This window comes from Zootoca vivipara, chromosome 8, assembly GCF_963506605.1.
Source record: "Zootoca vivipara chromosome 8, rZooViv1.1, whole genome shotgun sequence".
NCBI lineage: Eukaryota > Metazoa > Chordata > Lepidosauria > Squamata > Lacertidae > Zootoca > Zootoca vivipara.
In genome coordinates this window covers 32,816,586-32,836,175 of record NC_083283.1, presented here as the reverse complement: position 1 = coordinate 32,836,175, position 19,590 = coordinate 32,816,586, and the positions used below count along the sequence as shown (strand labels likewise).

The window sequence follows — 19,590 nt, the reverse complement described above, 5'->3', positions numbered from 1 at the left end:
ATCCTCTTCCTGGGCACTGTTCTACCAACCACTGAGCTGCTTGTGGGGACATAAGAGGGAGGAGAGGGGAGATCATTCCACTTTGCAGCATAACCTGACCATTTTCAGGTCAACTTAGCCAAACAGCCAATAAGGGTGATTTCTCCTCCAACGTCTGTAATGAATACTTTTAATAGGGGCCAAGGAGAAGTATTACTGCAAGCCCTGGGCAATTAAAGTGGAGGTGGATGCAGCAATTTTTCATTTAAAATAATGAAGACATATAGCAGTCACTGCAAAAATTCAGCAGAATGCTACTCTGCAACTTTTCCTGACAAACAATCATTTAGAGGACAATGCTGAAAATCTCATTTCCAGAAGACTTGCTCAGATTTGAACTACGCAAAAGAGAATGGTTGAGGAACTGCATCACAAAGTTTAGATGTGAAGAAAGCCAAAACTAAAAAATGGCATGAAGCACATTTTCTTATAGGCAATTAAATCTGCTGAATTGCTAACTAAGCAATTATGACACTGCAATGTCAGAGAAACAGAAAAAGGTGACATTTTCGAAGGTGAATATGAAACTATACCAATATGCCAAGAAATGATGGTGCAGTTTTATGACAATGCCACAACTAGGTCACCAAATGGTGCTAGAATTGTATTACAGAAGTAAACGAAAAGTTGCAAGAACTCGGGCCAGAAAGGATAATTTCAAAAAATATTCACAAAGTTTTATTCAGGATAACTTCCAGTAAATATCAACATCAGGACAAGGCCCTGTTTTGATGATTCTTCATCAGCGAGGTTTCTTAGGTCTAAGTGTACATACTTGGTACACTTGTGAATATTTTTTGAAATTATCCTTTCTGGCCCGAGTTCTTGCAACTTTTCGTTTACTTCTGGACTTTACCAAGAACTCCAATTTCTACTAGAATTGTATTACAGGCCACAAACGGTTGAAAGGTGGGGGGGGGGAGTTACCGGTAATACTACAAGTCAGTCACATTGGAAACCAACAATAAAGCAAGCAAAGATTTTAAAACAACTTCAAACCAACCATGGTTGAAAATCATGGTTTCTTTGGAAGCCGGTAATAATTTGCCTGCTCAAAGACTTGCTATTTAGTGACTTCCTGATTTAATTGTGACTCATACAAAAGGAAGGAGTGAAGAGGTTGTATGCACTGCCAAAAAGCTTATTCATAGATGGTTGAGCCACTATTGGATGACCCTAAATCAGCCTCTATGTACCCCTTTGTGTCTTATTTTCTGCTCCATTTGCTTATGGGCTTTGAATGCCCAATGAGAGTAGTTTAAATAGAACATTATATATATTTCTGTTACTAGTACCACCAACTATAATATTCACAGATATGTATATTAGTGTCTTAAAACAGAAATTGTTTCAATTGCATTCATGTATAGACAGAATTAAACTGGAGAAAAATGAAGGCAATTGTACATTTGCCCAATAGCAGATAACATATAACTCCTTTGCTTTACCAATTTGTATAACAATGACTAAATCTTTACATACAGGGCAAGCTGGTTCTGTTCTGTGCTCTGGATGTTATATTTCTACTGACCGCTATCTGAACACACTGAGTTGGATCCAGACTCACTGAAATCAATAGGGCTTAAGTTGGTTGTGGCAAAGAGTGGCTGACACAGCACAAGCCTAACATATCTACTCAGAAGTAAGCCCTACTGAATTCAATGAGAGTTACCTACTCCTCAGGTAAACAGGATTAGGATTTCAGCCTTAGTCTGGATTCAACCCATTGTATCAATTGCTTGGTGAGACAGCAGTAATTTGCAGCCAAACCTATACATGCCCTCTCAAATGTAAGTAAAGGTAAAGGTAAAGGGACCCCTGACAATTAAGTACAGTCACAGGCAACTCTGGGGTTGCGGCGCTCACCTCACTTTACAGGCCGAGGGAGCTGGCATTTGTCCGGAGACAGTTTTTCCAGGTAATGTGGCCAGCATGACTAAGTCGCTTCTGGCGAAACCAGAGCAGTGCACGGAAACACCGTTTACCTTCCCGCCGGAGCGGTACCTATTTATCTACTTGCACTGCGTGCTTTCGAACTGCTAGGTTGGCAGGAGCTGGGACCGAACAACGGGAGCTCACCCCGTCACAGGGATTTGAACCACCGCCCTTCCAGTCGGCAAGCCGAAGCAGAACAGTGGTTTAACCCACAGCGCCACCCGTGTCCCCAAAAGTAAGTACCAATGTGTTAAAAGGGACTTAACACCCAGTCATTACACATATAGTTGCAACTTTTGGCTACTAAACTTTATACTTTTTTCATGACAAGTGAGCTAATCTATTAGAATAACTAGCATTGCTTTGGAATTTCCAGTGTCTAGACCAGGCATCCCCAAACTGCAGCCCTCCAGATGTTTTGGCCTACAACTCCCATGATCCCTAGCTAACAGGACCAGTGGTTGGGGAAGATGGGAATTGTAGTCCAAAACATCTGGAGGGCCGAAGTCTGGGGATGCCTGGTCTAGACAATAGTTGTGAATGCAACTAACCCACACCTCCATTGAATGACTGCTTCCTATATTTACCTAAGCACCCGCCAGTTCTCATTTTTAGACAGATGCCGGCCAGCATGGAGACCATCTACATGATGAGGAACTAGGAAATCGTGACTGGTGCTATTCCTTGTGGTGATGACAAAAGCCACCATGCAGAGGCTGTTTCCAGCATATATTATCTAAGGCAGTAACAAAAACTGTTGTTGGTAAGAATGTCTTATATTCTTCCACAGCTACATGATCCATATGAGGCAACAGGATTGTGGGGCGGGGAAGAGAATGTGGCCACATCATGATTTATGAAGCTGTGGAGGAACACGGCAAATGTCTTGAATGCTTTGCACGGACTGCATGTACCAGGATGTTGCAATTTGCCCAACAGCAACTGTGGATTGGCCAGAGATTACAGGTGGTTCTGAGATAGAATACCATATGCTACAAAACACTGGCTACTCTCTCATTTCTCAAGTGCACTATTGCCTATTGGCTTTCATTATCAAATTTCAGCAGAAACTAACAATAATTTTATGATTTTAAACCTCATCCCAATCTGTTATTTAAAAAAACACATATTACCTCTAACATTCTTTCCAAATCCCATTGAAGCAGGGAGTTCATGGTCTACCTGACTTTTGCTGTTTGCTTTTTCTTTTATAATATCATCATCACTTGAAACATCATCAGCATGCATCTTCTTTTTCTTGTGTCGAGGTGGAAGCTTTTTGGGGAAAGTAAACATTGGAAGTATGACAAAAAGCATCACAGTGGCACAAAGGAGGAACCCACTCCACCTGAAGTTGAGAGATAAAAAAGAACAATTGCAGCTAGTGTTATATGTGTACTACAACCAGAAATGAAACAAAAACTAGTGACTGAGACTGTAGAAAGATTTTCTGCATCTTATAAAACAGAAAAGATCCAATGTACTTCTAATTATTTCGTAAAATATTTCTTTACATGGTGACTGAAATTTAAAAATTGACATACAAGTAAGAGTCACAAATAGAATCAAAAAGAAACCAACAGCCTGGTCTGCACATAACATTAAAGTGCAAATTATTAACTATGGTTTTATTAAGCTATGTGTGAACCCAACCAAGCAGCTTAACTAGGATTTGTGTACTGCCAAATCATGAACTGGCTTCTAAGAGACTGACAAAGCTTGGTTTGCTTTAACTATAATTTGGCATTACGGTAAGTGTGAATCCAGCACCCTTTTTTAACCACAGCTTGTTTGGCCATCCCATCACAGATGCTCAAGAAAGTGTAAAGCCATGAGGCAAGAGCAGCTAGAAAGCGAACCAAATGAAACATGGTTTATTTGATTGTCTATGGGAGAACTTGTGGTTTGTTTGTTTGTTTTTAAAAAAACATAGCTTAAAGTTTAAGCCATAAACAAACCATGGCTTCATATAATGTGTGAATCAAGCCAATATATGATACAAAATCAATTTCTATTAAATCAACAAAAACTAGAGGACAGAATATCAATCAAGTAGGCAAATAGCACTTGCAGTACAAACCAAAATAAGTTTGAAATGAATGTTAAGGCAGACAGCAGATGTCTATTTCAGCAGCGAATTAAGCATATCCTTCTCAGCATTTAGTAGGAAACTAAATGTTTTTCATAGGCCCAATGTAAGCTTTGTACATTTGTAACACACAAGAAGACAGTAATTGAATCAATTTCTCTTAATGTCAGGAAATTAATTCCCCACTCCCCAGAGAGCACAATCCCAAAACTGATCCCACCTGCTGCCCACAGCTGCAGACTACGTGTTCAGTGTAACAGTTCAGACCCAAACGCTAGCCTATTCCAAGGCTAGATAACATACATTCTGGTCATTGTAGCCTATCAGAGTTATGTGGCCACTGATGCTACTTTTTCCTCATCTCTTTTGTCTCTAGTTACTAAGCCAAATTTGGCTCTCAAACTTCAGTTGTGTTCCAGTTCAGTCAGAGTTTTCTTTTTACCTGTATGGTTGATGTATAGCAACCAGACAGCCATTCTGAAAGAAAATTATTTTCTGGAGCAAAAACATTGCAGAACTGGATGCTGACATGGACTCGGTATTATTCCACCCTAATATTCTATTCTGTGTGTGCTTCACATGGGTTACCTTACTCTACCTGTGTTAGATTTTCCAGAATTAATATATACCGGTAGAGAGAGATGGAGACCTCCCACATTCCTAGGTCACCAGCTGCTGGCCATTAAGTAGCTGAGTGTACCATCTGCAGAACACCAATTAAGGAGCATCTGGTAGAAATAAGAAGCCATAGGCTTTATGGCTACTCAGTGCCTTGTAAATGTGTCTAATTATAGCACAGCACCCAGTTATTTCTGGCAGATGTTTGGCACTGAATGTCTGGAAAATCTAAGGCCATATTTCTTCAAATTAAGATAACCACTATTGTTGTCATTTTATTGTCTTTGCAGCTGTTTCTAACCCACTTGCTGCTAAAAACCAAGCAGGGCTTTGTCAACTTGGCTATCTCAGCAAACAGCAAGAAGAAATTAGGGTGTTAAAAGTTGTCAACACCAACCAGATATCATCATGGTCAGTACCTGGATGGAAGAATGTTTGATGTATCTATAGGAAGCTACTCTGTGCTCCCAACAGAGGGGAATGTGATTAATTGTGATTAATTAATGTGAAAATGCACTGATACAGCATGGGCTGCTTGGCAAGCGAAACATAACAAGTGTCCTGTTGGTTCCAACCAAAAGGTCCATCTACTCCAGCATCTCTGGGAAACTCACAAGCAGGGCATAAAAGTGATGCCCATCTCTGTTGTTTGTCCCTGGCAACTTATGTTTAAAGTCAGTTCAGCTATCTTGCCCACAAATCTGCATAAATCTTTTATTGTGACAACCCCTCTGTTGCTCAAGTAGACATGTTAGACTAGAGCATCAAAATTTGTGTCAGTACAATGTCTCACAACAGCAAGCTATAAAATGAGAATGCATGACTAATTATGCAAATTGAATTATTCTCACATACCGGTATTAACTCCTATATACCATAGTTGGATGTGCAGAAGTGTAGCTGGATAATGGCATAGAAACACACACACATATTCCAGGAAGGGAATCTAAAGGCTTTGCTGCAAATGCTAATGTACTTGGTTTTTAAAAACCTTTTCAACTTTGAATATTTATTCATAGTTCTACATGTACAACTAGCAAACAACAGAAAAAAAGTGACAAACCAGCAATCAATCTGGTTAAACAATCCACAGATGCATCACACACTGCTCTAAACTCAGAACTGCCAAGGACACGGTCAAATGTTAAGCTGCTTTAACCACCTTCAAAAAGATTTTATTAGCTGATCATGAATCCAATGTCAATGGTCATTCTCATGCATAACAGACATACAGCTGCAACTTACCAGTTACCGATGAAACGAGGGTCACTCTGGTCAATATAAACAGTACTTCTAGGATCCACATAAAACCCAATAAGAACTCCACCTAATAAATATCCTGCTGCAGGACCAAGTGCTCCCATTACATACATGATGGCTGAAAAAAGAAAAGCAAAAACCAACCTAGGACATGTCAAAATATACCATGTTACAGACATGACAATATTAAAGCACAACACTAAAGTAATAAAACATTTCACAGATAGAAATAAAAGGAAGACGAGTGCTTTCCTATGATTTTGCATATTCTAAGAGCAGCCACTCCTGGCTTTCTCCACAGTTCCTATTGTTTCTCCCACATCAAACATCCACCCCCTTGCAACCACATACAGGATTGCCTTCTAAAAAGCAAGTTCCATTTCTGCTGCATGTTAAGGAATGGTAACATCATACCTTTTTAACACTTTTAACAGCTAGATATTTCAGGGTATTTTTTCATTCCTTATTTTCAGAATAAGGAAAAACTATTTGCAATGTCTGATTATTGACATAAAAGCAAGTGAAGTAGGTAGACAGCAGGGGAGGGGGGAGGGGGAGTGTCCTTTTACATGAGGCTTGGGCTTTTTTCTGGCAAGGGTCCTTGGGAAGGCGAAGGATGGAGCCAGAATTCCAGGCAGGGGACATGTGGGACCAGAACCACCTTGGCAGACTGGGGCAGAGGCATGGGGATGGCATGCAGAATACCTTAGAATCCAATGTTGCACTGTGGTGGGGAACAAGCCTCTCTTGAGATGTAATGCTCTGAACTCTCTCCAGAGTAGACCCAGGTATAAATATCCATATCTTTTGGGTAATACATGATTTGCACCCAAATCATCTGCATTTCCACTGGAATGTGCAACAGCTATTTAGTCTAAGCAGACATTACAGGGCATTGTTTACCGTAGTAATGCTGAAAACAAGTTTCACAGTAAGCAGAAATACTGTATTGCAAAGATAAAAATAACAAATGCAGGCTATATTCCATTAGAGATGGGAATGCTGCCTGAAACTTAAAAATTATTATGAAGATACTGTATGTGATTCTCCTTTTCTGTAAATATATCTTACTGGCAATATAAATATTAAACACCCTGACCCTTAAAATAATGTACTTAACTCTTCAGTGCATAAATGGAAATTAGGAAGTGGTCCCCTCCATTAACAAGTTACCAATCCCCACTGTGGTGAAATGTGATCCTGAATAGTCAGGCAACTGTGGTAAGATATGGAAAGTGAAACTAAAATTTGGACTGAAGCACAAGTAAGGTGGGCTGTTCAAGTCACTTTTAGACAATAAAAATGCCTGCCATTCATTAAGTACCCACTATGAAATTAAAAGTAGCTATTGAAGAAGAGTTCCTAGCCTAAAACTTATTTACAATTGTATATAGCAGTAAATATTTGCCTATTAATATAGAACTAGTGGGGAGTGTCAGGTGCTACCCATGATTTTTTAGAACGCAACAAAAAATGGTTTCCCCCCCCCTTAATTAATACTGTAATTTGTGAGTTTGGACGCATCACTCCAAAAAATGACTGAAGTCATGCGCCAAAGTCATATTTCAGTCCGTGATTTCATCCTTACAACTTTGTGAGGCCGAAAGATAGAGACTGGTCCAAGTTCAGGCAATGAGGATCATAGCCTAGTATGCATTTGAACCCCAATCTCCTTGATCCTAGTCTGACACTTTAACCCAGAGGTCACCAAACCAAGGCCCAGGGGCCGGATGCGGCCCAATCGCCTTCTCAATCTGGCCCGCGGAAGGTCCGGGAATCAGCATATTTTTACATGAGTAGAATGTGCCCTTTTATTTAAAATGCATATCTGGGTTATTTGTGGGGCATAGGAATTCGTTCATATTTTATTCAAAATATAGTCCGGCCCCCCACAAGGTCTGAGGGACAGTGGACCGGCCCCCTGCTGAAAAAGTTTGCTTGACCCCTGCTTTAACCACTGCACCATACTGGTCTGTGGGGTTTTAAAGAATCTCAAATGTCGTACCATAATTAGTTTGAATTAATGAGGAAGGAATTTGGGCAGAGCAGTCCAAAACCTTGATTTCTAGGGGGTTTGGTTGAAGTGGGGGTGTCCACTGGCCCACTGATTAGGAGCACTTGAATGCCCCTGTCTAAATAGCAGGTGGACAGATGCTACCATTGGTAGGCATGCCACTGGTGGTAGTGTCACTCCACCAGCCTGGTCCAGGGAGCTTGTGCAAAAAGAGGCATTCTCCCCACCACCACCACCACCACCACCAAGACCTTGTGGGTTCAAGTGGTGATGCTGTGGCCATGTCACTCTATCAAGTCCTATGTGAACAATGACCATTGGGTAAGTTTTAGCATCCCACCTAACTCAACTTTTATTTTTTTTACAATTAATATAGCGTATATTGTCTTTAAAACTTCTTAAGTGAAGCACCATTCCTGTTATAAATTAATCATAGTTCCTGTCTTGTGGTAACAGTGCTATTTTTGAAGCTTCAGGCTTACATTAGTATAACTGAAGAGTGCTTCCAAAGGAGGTGGCTGCTTTTAAAAGCAACAACTAGGGAAACAAACTTGGATTCACTTTCTGTTGTCTTGCCAAACTTAATTCACCCAGACCTTATGGAGTCTGCATAGATCTCACTCAAAATCACAATTAAAGCTCTCCAAAGATTAGCAATGTCTAGAAAGCAGTCAGATTATTCCCCCCAATACAGAATAAATTATATATTGTACTGTCATTTATAACAACTGAAGTATCTCCTACAATACAAAAAAAGGATTTTACTTTTTCCAATACTAAGAAAATAAGCAAAAATTATCAACTATTATCAACAGAGGTGTCTGGCAGAAGGTTAAAGACACACAAGAAAAAATACCTGTGAAATTCACTGTCACATATAAGGTTGATCAGCTTTAAACAAGCTTTAGAAAATGATCAGACTCAAGTCTTCTTCAGCCATTCTTAATTTGTACCCATGGAGGATGTTGGGACAACATGCATTGACCCAGCACTCCTTACCTTTCCCCATTAAGTAGTAAAGTCTGAAGCGGGGTTGTTAGTGCATTTGACCAAATGCACTTACAGTTTTCCCCAGTCAAAAACCCTGAAGAATCAAAATTCCCAACACACTGAGGATTTTCAGTTCAACTGAACAAACCAGCTTTAGGTCAGCAACCTGCCCTTGAGAGAAAGTTGGACAGCACAGGAGCAGTCCATGTGATCCCTCCACAACCACCATGGAAAACAATTAAGAATGTCTGCTGGTTACAAGTACAGTAATGGAGAACAGGTCTACCAGAAGCTATTATATGTAATACCCTAGTGGAATTTCTAGGTTCAAAAACAACACATCTCTGCATTCCAGATGCTTGGGACAAACAACAGAGAATGCCATCATGCTTGTGAGTTTTCAGGGGTATATGGCTGGTCGCTATTAGAAAGAAATTATGGGTTTTCACTTGTACCTTACAGTTACTTATTTTCATATGGCAAGATTCATATCAACCATATTTTGGAAAACATTGACTTCTGAACATTTTTCAGCACATGGTAAATATTAATCTTACCACATGGAATGGATTTAAAGACCTTTTAAGCAGCAGCGCAAAGCAGACCTTTTCCACAAATGCCACATTAAATGGTTCAACACTCTAGATTTAAGACACAGTTTTAAAAACTAATTAAATTAAAAGGTATTTACATTGCCCTGGAAAAGATAATAAAGATGCACCAGGAGCCTCTTCGAGAAGGCTTTTCCTTAGTTGAGGTGCCACTACCAAGACGTTCCTCGTCTTAGTAAGCCATTGACTGATCAGGCCAAAGGTAGAAATAGCAGAGTTCATATTATTTTGCTCTCCTATTGTTGCTCCCCACAAACTTCTCAAGATGTCCACTAATGGATATTCAATCTAAAATCCATGTCAGAACAATAATCAGCGAACAAAAATGTTACAAGATAATTTTGGTTGGACTAAAAGATATATCCCTAACACAGATTTTGTATTTTTTCTTATGAGCCAACACTGCTACTTTTCCTTTTTGTGTGAGATACTCACTGTTTTCTTTCCTTCACTTTCCTATTGTAGGCGTGTGGACAAGGTCTGTTTTTAGTTTTTGCATAGCACCTTATGGTTTTAGGTGTTGAATAACAATAGTCTATAGATAAAATGTTACATAATTTTTGTAAGTAATTCAAATGCACGCTCATGTAAAAGGATTCTTGATGTAGAGGAAGGGTGCATGGACTGTGTTCATGGTCCTTATTCTCACTTTCTACACATATTCTGCATGACTTCTGCCTGTGTATGTGCGAACAGGAATTCTGCCTCTTCCTGAGTTCCAAATGTGCCAACAATGTCTATGTACAAAACACCTTGTTCATATGTAGTTATTTCAAAAGTGTTGTTAAAGGCCAATTATTTTTTAAGCCAACTAGAAAATAGGGTTTTCTTAAAGTTTTCTTTGCAACCAAATATACTCATGTCCATTATGAAAAAATGTTTTGATATTTATAAATTAAATATCATTATCCCCTAATAACAATGTCACATTCTAGATAACAATGTATAGTTAATTTAAAAGGCATCTTTGTAAGCTGTCCTTAAACAAAGAAGCAAACAAAAACAAGAGTACTAAGTAATACTATAGAATATATTTCCTAATACTCAGCTCACAGTAATTTGATAAGACAACCATGTTCGTTCCGTTATTCAGGATATCATCAAAATCTCCTTAAGCTACATGATGAGTTGCTTATAACTTAGTACATGGAGCTGTGCTCAAGATGTTGCATTGGAAGCAGCTACCACTGCACAGGTAGTCAAATGTATGAATCAGACCTAAGATCTAGTATCATAAGACAGTATGACACTTAGGCCAGATCTCCATCTGTAACATGTTGGAAGGGACCATTGGGACTATTCTAAATATTAATTAAGAACAGCATAGTATAGAATCTTTGCTCCTAAAAGATTTCAATAATATGTCGTGGTGTTTCCTCTCAACCAAAATTAATCTCATTCAGAATAATGAAGGAAAATAAATGTTACAACAGCAATTAAAAGCTAAAGACCCTCTAGCATTGCTAGTTTCCCCACACATTTTCTATAAACATTCCCAAAATGTCAATATAAATGTAAAAAATATGCACATGTACATAATTTAAAGTCACCAAGTAAGCTCCAGGGAGCTTTCAATAAAGCAATAATGATTTTATTTTTCAGCTGAATACTTTGAAACCATCTAACAGCCCTAATGTCCTATTTCTCTTATTAATTATAATTATACATTTTTAACAAAGTGTTTTTGCCTCTGGAAATAAATCAGATTTTGTCACATGCTTTTTTTAATTTTCGGTTCGCATGAATTAAGTGCAGTAAATTAAATTATTCTGCGTCACAGAAGTATAGCCAGTTGAAAACTGCATTTGCAATCTGTGTTTCCTGAGATATAGCCATAATGTGGGACTAATTAGAAAATGAGGGACCCAGGTGGCGCTGTGGGTTAAACCACAGAGTCTAGGGCTTGCTGATCAGAAGGTCGGCGCTTCGAATCCCTGCAACAGGGTGAGCTCTCGTTGCTCGGTCCCAGCTCCTCCCAACCTAGCAGTTCGAAAGCACATCAAAGTGCAAGTAGATAAATAGGTACCGCTCCGGCGGGAAGGTAAACGGCGTTTCCGTGCACTGCTCTGGTTCGCCAGAAGCAGCTTTGTCATGCTGGCCACATGACCCCGGAAGCTGTCTGCGGACAAACGCTGGCTCCCTTGGCCTATAGAATGAGATGAGCGCCGCAACCCCAGAGTCGGATACGACTGGACCTTTACCTTTACCTTTTTAATTAGAAAATAAACTGAAGATCTGTTATCAGATACATCACCATTGCATTTCGCATCACGTTTAGTTTGGTTCTAAGAACTGGTTCACAGGATCCATTCTTGCCTCTTTGATTCCTTCTCCCCTTTGTCTTCTCTCTGGCTGTCAGCTCTAGTAAGAACGTAAGATGACCTGCTGCATCAACCCAATGACCCATCTAGTCCAGCAGACTGTTCCCATAGCGGCCAAAAGCAGGACCCCACTAGCAGTTGATATATACTAAAAATGGTATGAATCTTCACTTGCCTAATACAGTGGTGTGGGATGTAGCACAGGATTCATGGAAGATAAGTGAATGATAATTTTAATGGTATGAAGGCAGAAACACCCCCCAAAAAAATCTAGCTGCAAGTTCTCCATATATACCTCTAATCATGTTCACCATAAAATTCTATTTGCTGCAAGAATAGTTTGCCAAAGTATGAAGAAAGTAACCTCCATTCCCATTTTTTTTATCGCTGTTTGCCATATGAAATTTACTTGGAATTTCTAAGGAGCGGACAGAGGTATTTTGAGAACTGCAGTTCCATTTACTGAATTACACTGATAGGAAGGTGAACGTATTTTAAAAATAGATTCGTGCTTTGAACATCCTGGTTTAAATAATTTCAGAAAATGTTTCTATTGGTGTTTCTTATAGGGGGTTACACTGGTTGGGGTTATTAGAGGCCAATGAATATCTGTTTGAAATTGTTTTAACATTTGGTGATTTTAACAATGACTGACAGCACTAGCTCCATCCATGCTATGATCCTTAACTAAATCTTCATATCGGAGTTGATAAACTGACCACAAAACAAATGCCATCAAGTCATTTTTTAAGAAAAAGGCAATGACAGGAGCTGGGAGGGAAAGTGAAGTAATTTATTGAGCCCAAGGCAAAATCTAAAGAGAAACAACAAAAAGCCCCGTGGGACCTTAACAAGGAACAATATTTTTCATTGCATAAGCACTTGCGGGCAACACAGGGGCGTAGCGAGCTGCCGCGACACCCAGGGCGGCAAATTGCTATGCACCCGGCGGCACGCCGCGCTAAGCGGGCTATCTACCTGGAGTTCGTAGCTGGAGGTGCACTGCTTTGGAGGCACAATACCCCGCCACGTAATGACGCCTGCGCAGCATCCCACTACGCATGCATGTTATGTAGCGGGGTATCGCCGCCGCCCCGGAAACTCCAATTCGCGCGCCTCCAGCTACAAACTCCAGGTAGAAAGCCTGATCAGCGTGGTGGGGGGAGGGTGCCACTTGGCACCCCCACCCCTGCGACTCCCAAGCCGAGCCTCCAGCCTCCCGGTAAAAAGTCCGCTCGGCGCGGTGCGGTGCGCCGAACGGACTTTTTACCGGGAGGCTGGAGGCTCGCTTGGGAGTCGCGGGGGTGGGGGCGCCAAGTGGCACCCCCCCCCAAGTGGAACCCGGGGCAGACCACCCCCATCACCCCCTGGGGCAACAGACCCCTTTATCAAATGAATGAAGCATTTAAGAAGGTATATTATAGATATGTACAGCCAAGGAAGGCTTGTTGTAAGCACTTAAGGCTAAAGACCAAAGAAAATTGAATAGAAGATTGTGATAGGTACTGGAGATAGGCTTGATTACTGCAATGCTCTCTATGTGGAGCTGCCTTCTGGCCTGCTTGTATCCCAGCTCAATAACTGAGATTATCTGCAGCATTGCTGTTGGTTTTGCTTTTTATGGTTTTACACTGGTTGTGTTGCTATTGTTTTTAATGGAGGTTTGATATTATTTTGCATTTTATCAATTCATACTTTTTGTAAACTGCCCAGAGGAGTTTGCTGATGAGCAGTATCAAATTCTAATAAATAAATATTGTACATTGTGATGGGAAGATGGACACTAGCATGCTTGCCCTCCCAGTGATCCAAACAAACCATCCACTGCACCAGGTATCAGTAATTGCTACCAAAAACAGACAAATCAAACTTAGAAGCATCCTCAACCACTTAATCATACCTTGGCAGTCATCCTAAAATGACTTACTAGGGAGCAAGCATCACTGAACAGTGGGACTTATCGGTATGCAGAGCTCTAAGAAACATCTTTCCAGCAGGTCTAGCCTGAACAACTCATGGGGCAGGATGTCCATCTGGAATTGGTATTGCTGTTGTTATTTAATACTTCAAAGATACTATCAAGTTGTGCTTGTCTGAAGTAAAGGAGAAACCATGCGATTCAAAGAGGTTAGATGGAAAAGAAAACTACAGGATATGCCAATTTGGGCCACATACAGGGGTCGCATACATGAAGAATATAATCCATTTAAAACATTTTTGAACACCTAGATATCCCTTTTATATATCAAGGACCAGGTTTCTACGAATTGTTTCCATCTGACTGTATTCTCAGACCCATTAACTTCTCTCACACTGAGGCAAACCTGGAGAGCCACTGTCAGTAAGTAGATAGTACTTAGCTGGATTGACCAATGGTCTGACTTGGTATAAGGCAGCTTCCTATGCCCCTATTAAAAATCAAACTACTACTTCCAGCTACCATTGAAGATGAAAGCTGAGCCTAAGTCTATGGCTTATTTATTGCTCATCTCTACTTCACCAATCACTTACACTCTTAGCATGATCAGCTTATGCATGGTACGCTAGACTGGCATACCCTTTTACAACATCAGATTCAAATATACAAGTCTGTGTAAAATGTTGTTGAACTAATTATGTCTGCTACATTTGCAAACTCTGCATTGCCAATATTTTGCTCATTACTTCTGCAAAATGCCTTTGAGATATTTTGAGCTGGAAAGATGCATAACGTGCTGCATTCTGTTTTTGGTGAATCGGGTTAATTAAAGTCACCATCTGCTGAACGGAAGAAATTGTTAGAGGCAAAATTCTATTTTAACTTTGATGTTCTCTTTTACATAAATGGATGACAAAGGAGATCAAAGTACTGCTACATGCCTGATAGAAGAAACCAGATATTTCCCCTCTATATTCACACTTTAAAATTGTTCAATGTACATTTTTACATATCTTCAGCAACCGCTAAAGCAGTCTATTAATTAAAATGGCCTGCAAAGCTATTCCTATCACAGAATTATAGTCATCCTCTTTGAGGGGCCTCAAAGAACAGCTTCTTATATTCCTTCATTGTTCCTTGGATTACACTTTTAAGTCCACTGAAATTCCCAATGATTACACCACTACTTGTGTCAGGAATCTGGAAGCGACATTTTGAAATAGTGGGGTGCTACAGACCTGCATAAGCAAATGTGAGCTTTATTATTTAATTATTTACTTACCTATTTTTATTTCAACAATTTGTATGCCACTTAATTACAGTTGTTTGGGTAAGTGGTGTACAAAACCTCAATTTGCATGTTATTCATGCAAATTTTGCATGTTATTCAGGCAAACTTATTGGGGCCAAAGGCAGACCCTTGTGGTTGTATGCTAGATATAGGGAACCTGTGGCCCTTCAGATGTTGTCAGATGTTTCAGAAGGGAGTTGTAGTCCAACCATTTCTGGAGGACCACAGGTCCCACATCCCTCGTGTATGAAGTTCTTCAAATAATCTACCCCAAATCATATAGGACTTTAAAGAGTAGAACTAGCACTTTAAACTGACCCCCCCCCCCAAACTGCTGCTGATGCAAAACTGGTATAATATGATTAAGCATCATTCTTGAGGCTTCTTCTCTGCCTTTCCTTGAGGACATGAGTTAGCAGCAACTTATTTTTGTTGACACATAGGAAGTAGATCATCAACGGCCAAAAATTTGTACTAGCATTAACATTAACCACAACAATTACTGTATTATTATTTTCTGGAAACATCCTTATTTAAATTATTTTTATCCCACATTTCAAAACAGTTTCCCAAATGTAAGTCTTTAAAGTATAAGGTGCCACAAGACTCTGTGTTGGTTTTCTATAAGGCCATTGGAACTGAAATTCTAAGGGGGCTTTGCAAAAGCTATTGCCTTCAGCTCATGAACATTATGAGCCATAATTAGACACAAAAACGCAGTGATACTTGAAGAGCTCCCATTAAAGAAGACAGGAATAAGTTATTAAATTTAAGAAGTGATAATCTGTGAGAGAAAATGCCACAGATGATGTATAAAATATGAAGTATTCTAATATGTATTTTTATTTATGCTCTATATTAGTAGGTTGCACTTCATATTTTGACTTTTCTAATTTTGAAGCAATTTTGAAGCAGCAGAAATACTTTAAAGTAAATATGTAACATTTCCATTAAAACAACAACAACTCTGAACTCTTAGCACTTATTTGTGCTCTGTTACTGCTTGCCTCACAGAGAGGATTACCTTGGCAGCATGCATAAGACAAATCAGTGAAAATCATGCAATAGATGACAGCTGACATAGAACACCAGACTGTGACACCATTGCTACCATCTGTTCCTTCAGTCACATTATGTATGCTGTGTTCACATTTTGTATTTTTAAGTTGTGAACTGCCCTGTGATGTTTGGATGAAGGGCAGAATACAAATTTAATAAATAATAATTTTCATATCAGTGATGCTAAAACATCAAAATGTACATTGTACTTGGAATCTGTTCTACTATTTTTTAACCATCACCACCATGATACATAACGCATCCTAAAATTTATGGGACCTTCCAGTTCTGACTTGTTTTTAAAATTTCTGTATACATCTCTTTCTATACAAAATCACCTTAGTATTCAAAGATAAAAGTCAAAAAGAAGAACTCTTCTGTGAATCATTCACATTTACTTACATAACATTGTAAAAAGTTATGATTCATTACAATTTTAAAATGAATTTTATCATTTCATAACAGTTAACTGACTCGTTTCTGAAAGTCACATATCAGAGTTGTTGATGATTAACGTATATTTGTTCCAACAACAAAAATGTTGACAGAAAAATGTTACTTGAATAAAGTTGATGCTTTGAAAATATTTAACCAATATTTGGCTGGTCAAAAAGATATCGTCAAATGGCTAATCAACTGAACCATCCTGTATCACACCAAGGAATATATAAATACTTTACTTGATTAGCAGGCAAATGAATATGCCGTTTCAGTTTTTAAAGGGTGGTTTTAAAGGGTGGTTTAAAAGGGTGGTTCAAATCCCTGCAACGGGGCGAGCTCCCGTTGCTTGGTCCCAGCTCCTGCCCACCTAGCAGTTCGAAAGCACATCAAAGTGCAAGTAGATAAATAGGGACCGCTCCGGCGGGAAGGTAAACGGCGTTTCTGTGTGCTGCTCTGGTTCGCCGGAAGCAGCTTTGTCATGCTGGCCACATGACCCAGAAGCTGTCTGCGGACAAACGCCGGCTCCCTCGGCCTATAGAGCGAGATGAGTGCCGCAACCCCAGAGTCGGACACGACTGGACCTGATGGTCAGGGGCCCCTTTACCTTTACCTTTTTAATATCCCATAGCTCAGTTACCAAGTATCAGTTTCTTAAAATAACCACGCTTCTTGCTAAGCCAGTTAGACAATCCATCTCAACCAGGCAGAAGCAATGCGTGGTACAGCCCTTCTGTATTGCTATAGACTGCCAGTAGGGAACCACATGTCTGAGTACTTCCCCCATTATAAAAACATACCAAGAGAGACTATTTTGTCAACACAAACTGGCAATGGCTCTCCAGGGTTTCACGTAGGAGTCTCTTTAAACCCTACTTGGAAACACCAAGGATTTAACCTGTGACCATGTGCTCTGCCAGTGAGTTCCAGCCCTTCCCCCAAGCGAGCATATTTTATCTGCAGGCAAAAATACAACATGAAAAAGGTAGTTTTCCCCATTTTGGAATAAAATTCATCATCTTATTCTATGCATTCCCACTTTGCTGTTTATTTCAGTCAGGCTGGAACTGGAGGCCAAAAGCTCCCAATATACTTATTTCCTCTCAGATGTCCTGCTTGCCTTTTATCACTGTCAAACCCTAAAATTATTGTTTTCATAAGGGTGCCAACAGGGCCAGATGACATTGCTGATGGCCTTGAACTGCTATGTACTGGGCACATGTCCATTAAAAGCTAGCCAGTCCTTGTCTGTACTACTGCCAACATTTTAAAGCTTCCTCAGGTCCCTCAGTGCAGTATCATTCAAATACCTCCCAAAATGGGCTACACAAAGGCAGTGTGTGTGCATGTGCAGTTGCCCCACTGCACAACCCAGAGGAGCTCTCCAGTTATACGATGCAGGGAGTCACCTGGTCCTCCACACCCGTTTGAAAGTTCTGGCCTACATCTATTCTCACTCAGAAGCACACACAAAACCCATAGGCGTCATTTGTGGAATACTGGAGCACTTTGGTCTCTCTGACCTGAGAAACCTGAATTCAATGCCAACTTCAACAATTAATGGCTTGAGGAAGTTCCTAACTCCTCCTAAGTCCCATCAAAAAAGTGGGAGTAATTTCATTTATGTGTTTGTATGCATTTATCCTCCACATTTCTACTTAATGAGCCTAAAAGGCAACTCAAAACAGTAAAAGTGAGCTACTTAGTTTCCAATGTTCTGCCACACCTTTGCATAATCAAAAAACAGAACCAAACAAGAGGCTGGATAGAGAGAGGTTGGCTTGATTATCCATGCCTGTGGTCATTGGAGAGAGGATGTAAGTTTACTTCCTGCCCAAATAATAGTCCAAGGGAATCATTTACTTTCTCAATAGCAATTCCTATTGAGGAAAATAAAATTCTGCAGGGGTAGGGGTGTAAAAGAGGAGCCAGAAGAATAGTGGAGAGGGGAAAGGGAAAGGGTTGTGGGCTATTTCTGCAGCTTAATTGTGGCCTTGCAGATCCAACTACCTAATGCTCATCACGTTTATGATAGGGTTTGGTATCTCCTTCTAAACTGCAGAATAGACACACTGCACTCAGTGCACATTTGACACTACAAGGCTTACAATCAGAATGAGAAATATTGGTACATCTTTCTTATTTATTACATGTATACTCTATTGTTGTGACTCATATATGGTCCTCAGTCAGCCTCTCATCCAGACAGTTTAACAGAGCTAGACTTGCTTATCACCACCAGCACAACTGTATCATGTGATTTTAAACAATTCTCTGAATCTCCACTAATGGAACAATATCCATATCGAAGATACAGATCTTATCTCTGTGATCAGAGTTCACTGAAGTAGTCAGAACTGATTGCGAACAAGTACTATGCATCAGACATTACGTTATTTATCAGGGATTGAAGTTCTGAGATTTTAAATTGTGCCATTCTTTTCTGTAAATAAAGTCCAAAGCATCGCCTCTCTCACTAATGCTACTTATATCGGGGCATTTTAAAAATTGCTACTGTGTCAAGCAATAAGGGGATTGACTCATTCACGGTCTTTGCAATCCACAAGGAAGCCCACTGCAGGGGAAGAGAGAGAGGAGAAAAAGAGATGCAAAAACCACAGGACTTTGCAGGCTTATCTTGCTAAATGTATAATTGCTTGGCACCTTAGCCTGACTAAAAAAGACACTTTACCTTGTAAATTGGCACAGCGCCATCCTGACAGATGGACTGGGATGCAGACAGCCAAGAGATTATGTATAAGCATCAAATGCACTTTCTAAGAGCAAGACACCCAGTCAGGAATGTCAAAACAGCTGTCCCGCCTGAGCTTGCATGCCTGCACTTAAGAGGATATGACATTGCCACTCAACCCACTGAGCTGGATTAACATGGAAAATAAATAAAATAGCTCCCACATCTATATAAGGTGAGTTTTGTAAAATCAGGATTACTACTGTGTAGTAACAGGCACCTCTTAAAGCAATTGGAGAGAACAAAGTAGTAACA

General features: G+C 39.9%; 1 protein-coding gene across 1 annotated transcript in view; it reads right to left on the bottom strand.

The window, feature by feature from the left end:
• Positions 1 to 19,590, bottom strand: part of SLCO5A1 (solute carrier organic anion transporter family member 5A1) — a 52,149-nt gene that overhangs the window by 22,923 nt on the left and 9,636 nt on the right. Inside the window, exons 3-4 of the mRNA XM_035125698.2 lie at positions 5,927 to 6,059; positions 3,108 to 3,322 (exon numbers count right to left, since the gene is read on the bottom strand). Of these exons, the coding sequence (XP_034981589.1) occupies positions 3,108 to 3,322; positions 5,927 to 6,059 (348 nt within the window). The remainder of the gene's footprint in view (positions 1 to 3,107; positions 3,323 to 5,926; positions 6,060 to 19,590) is intronic.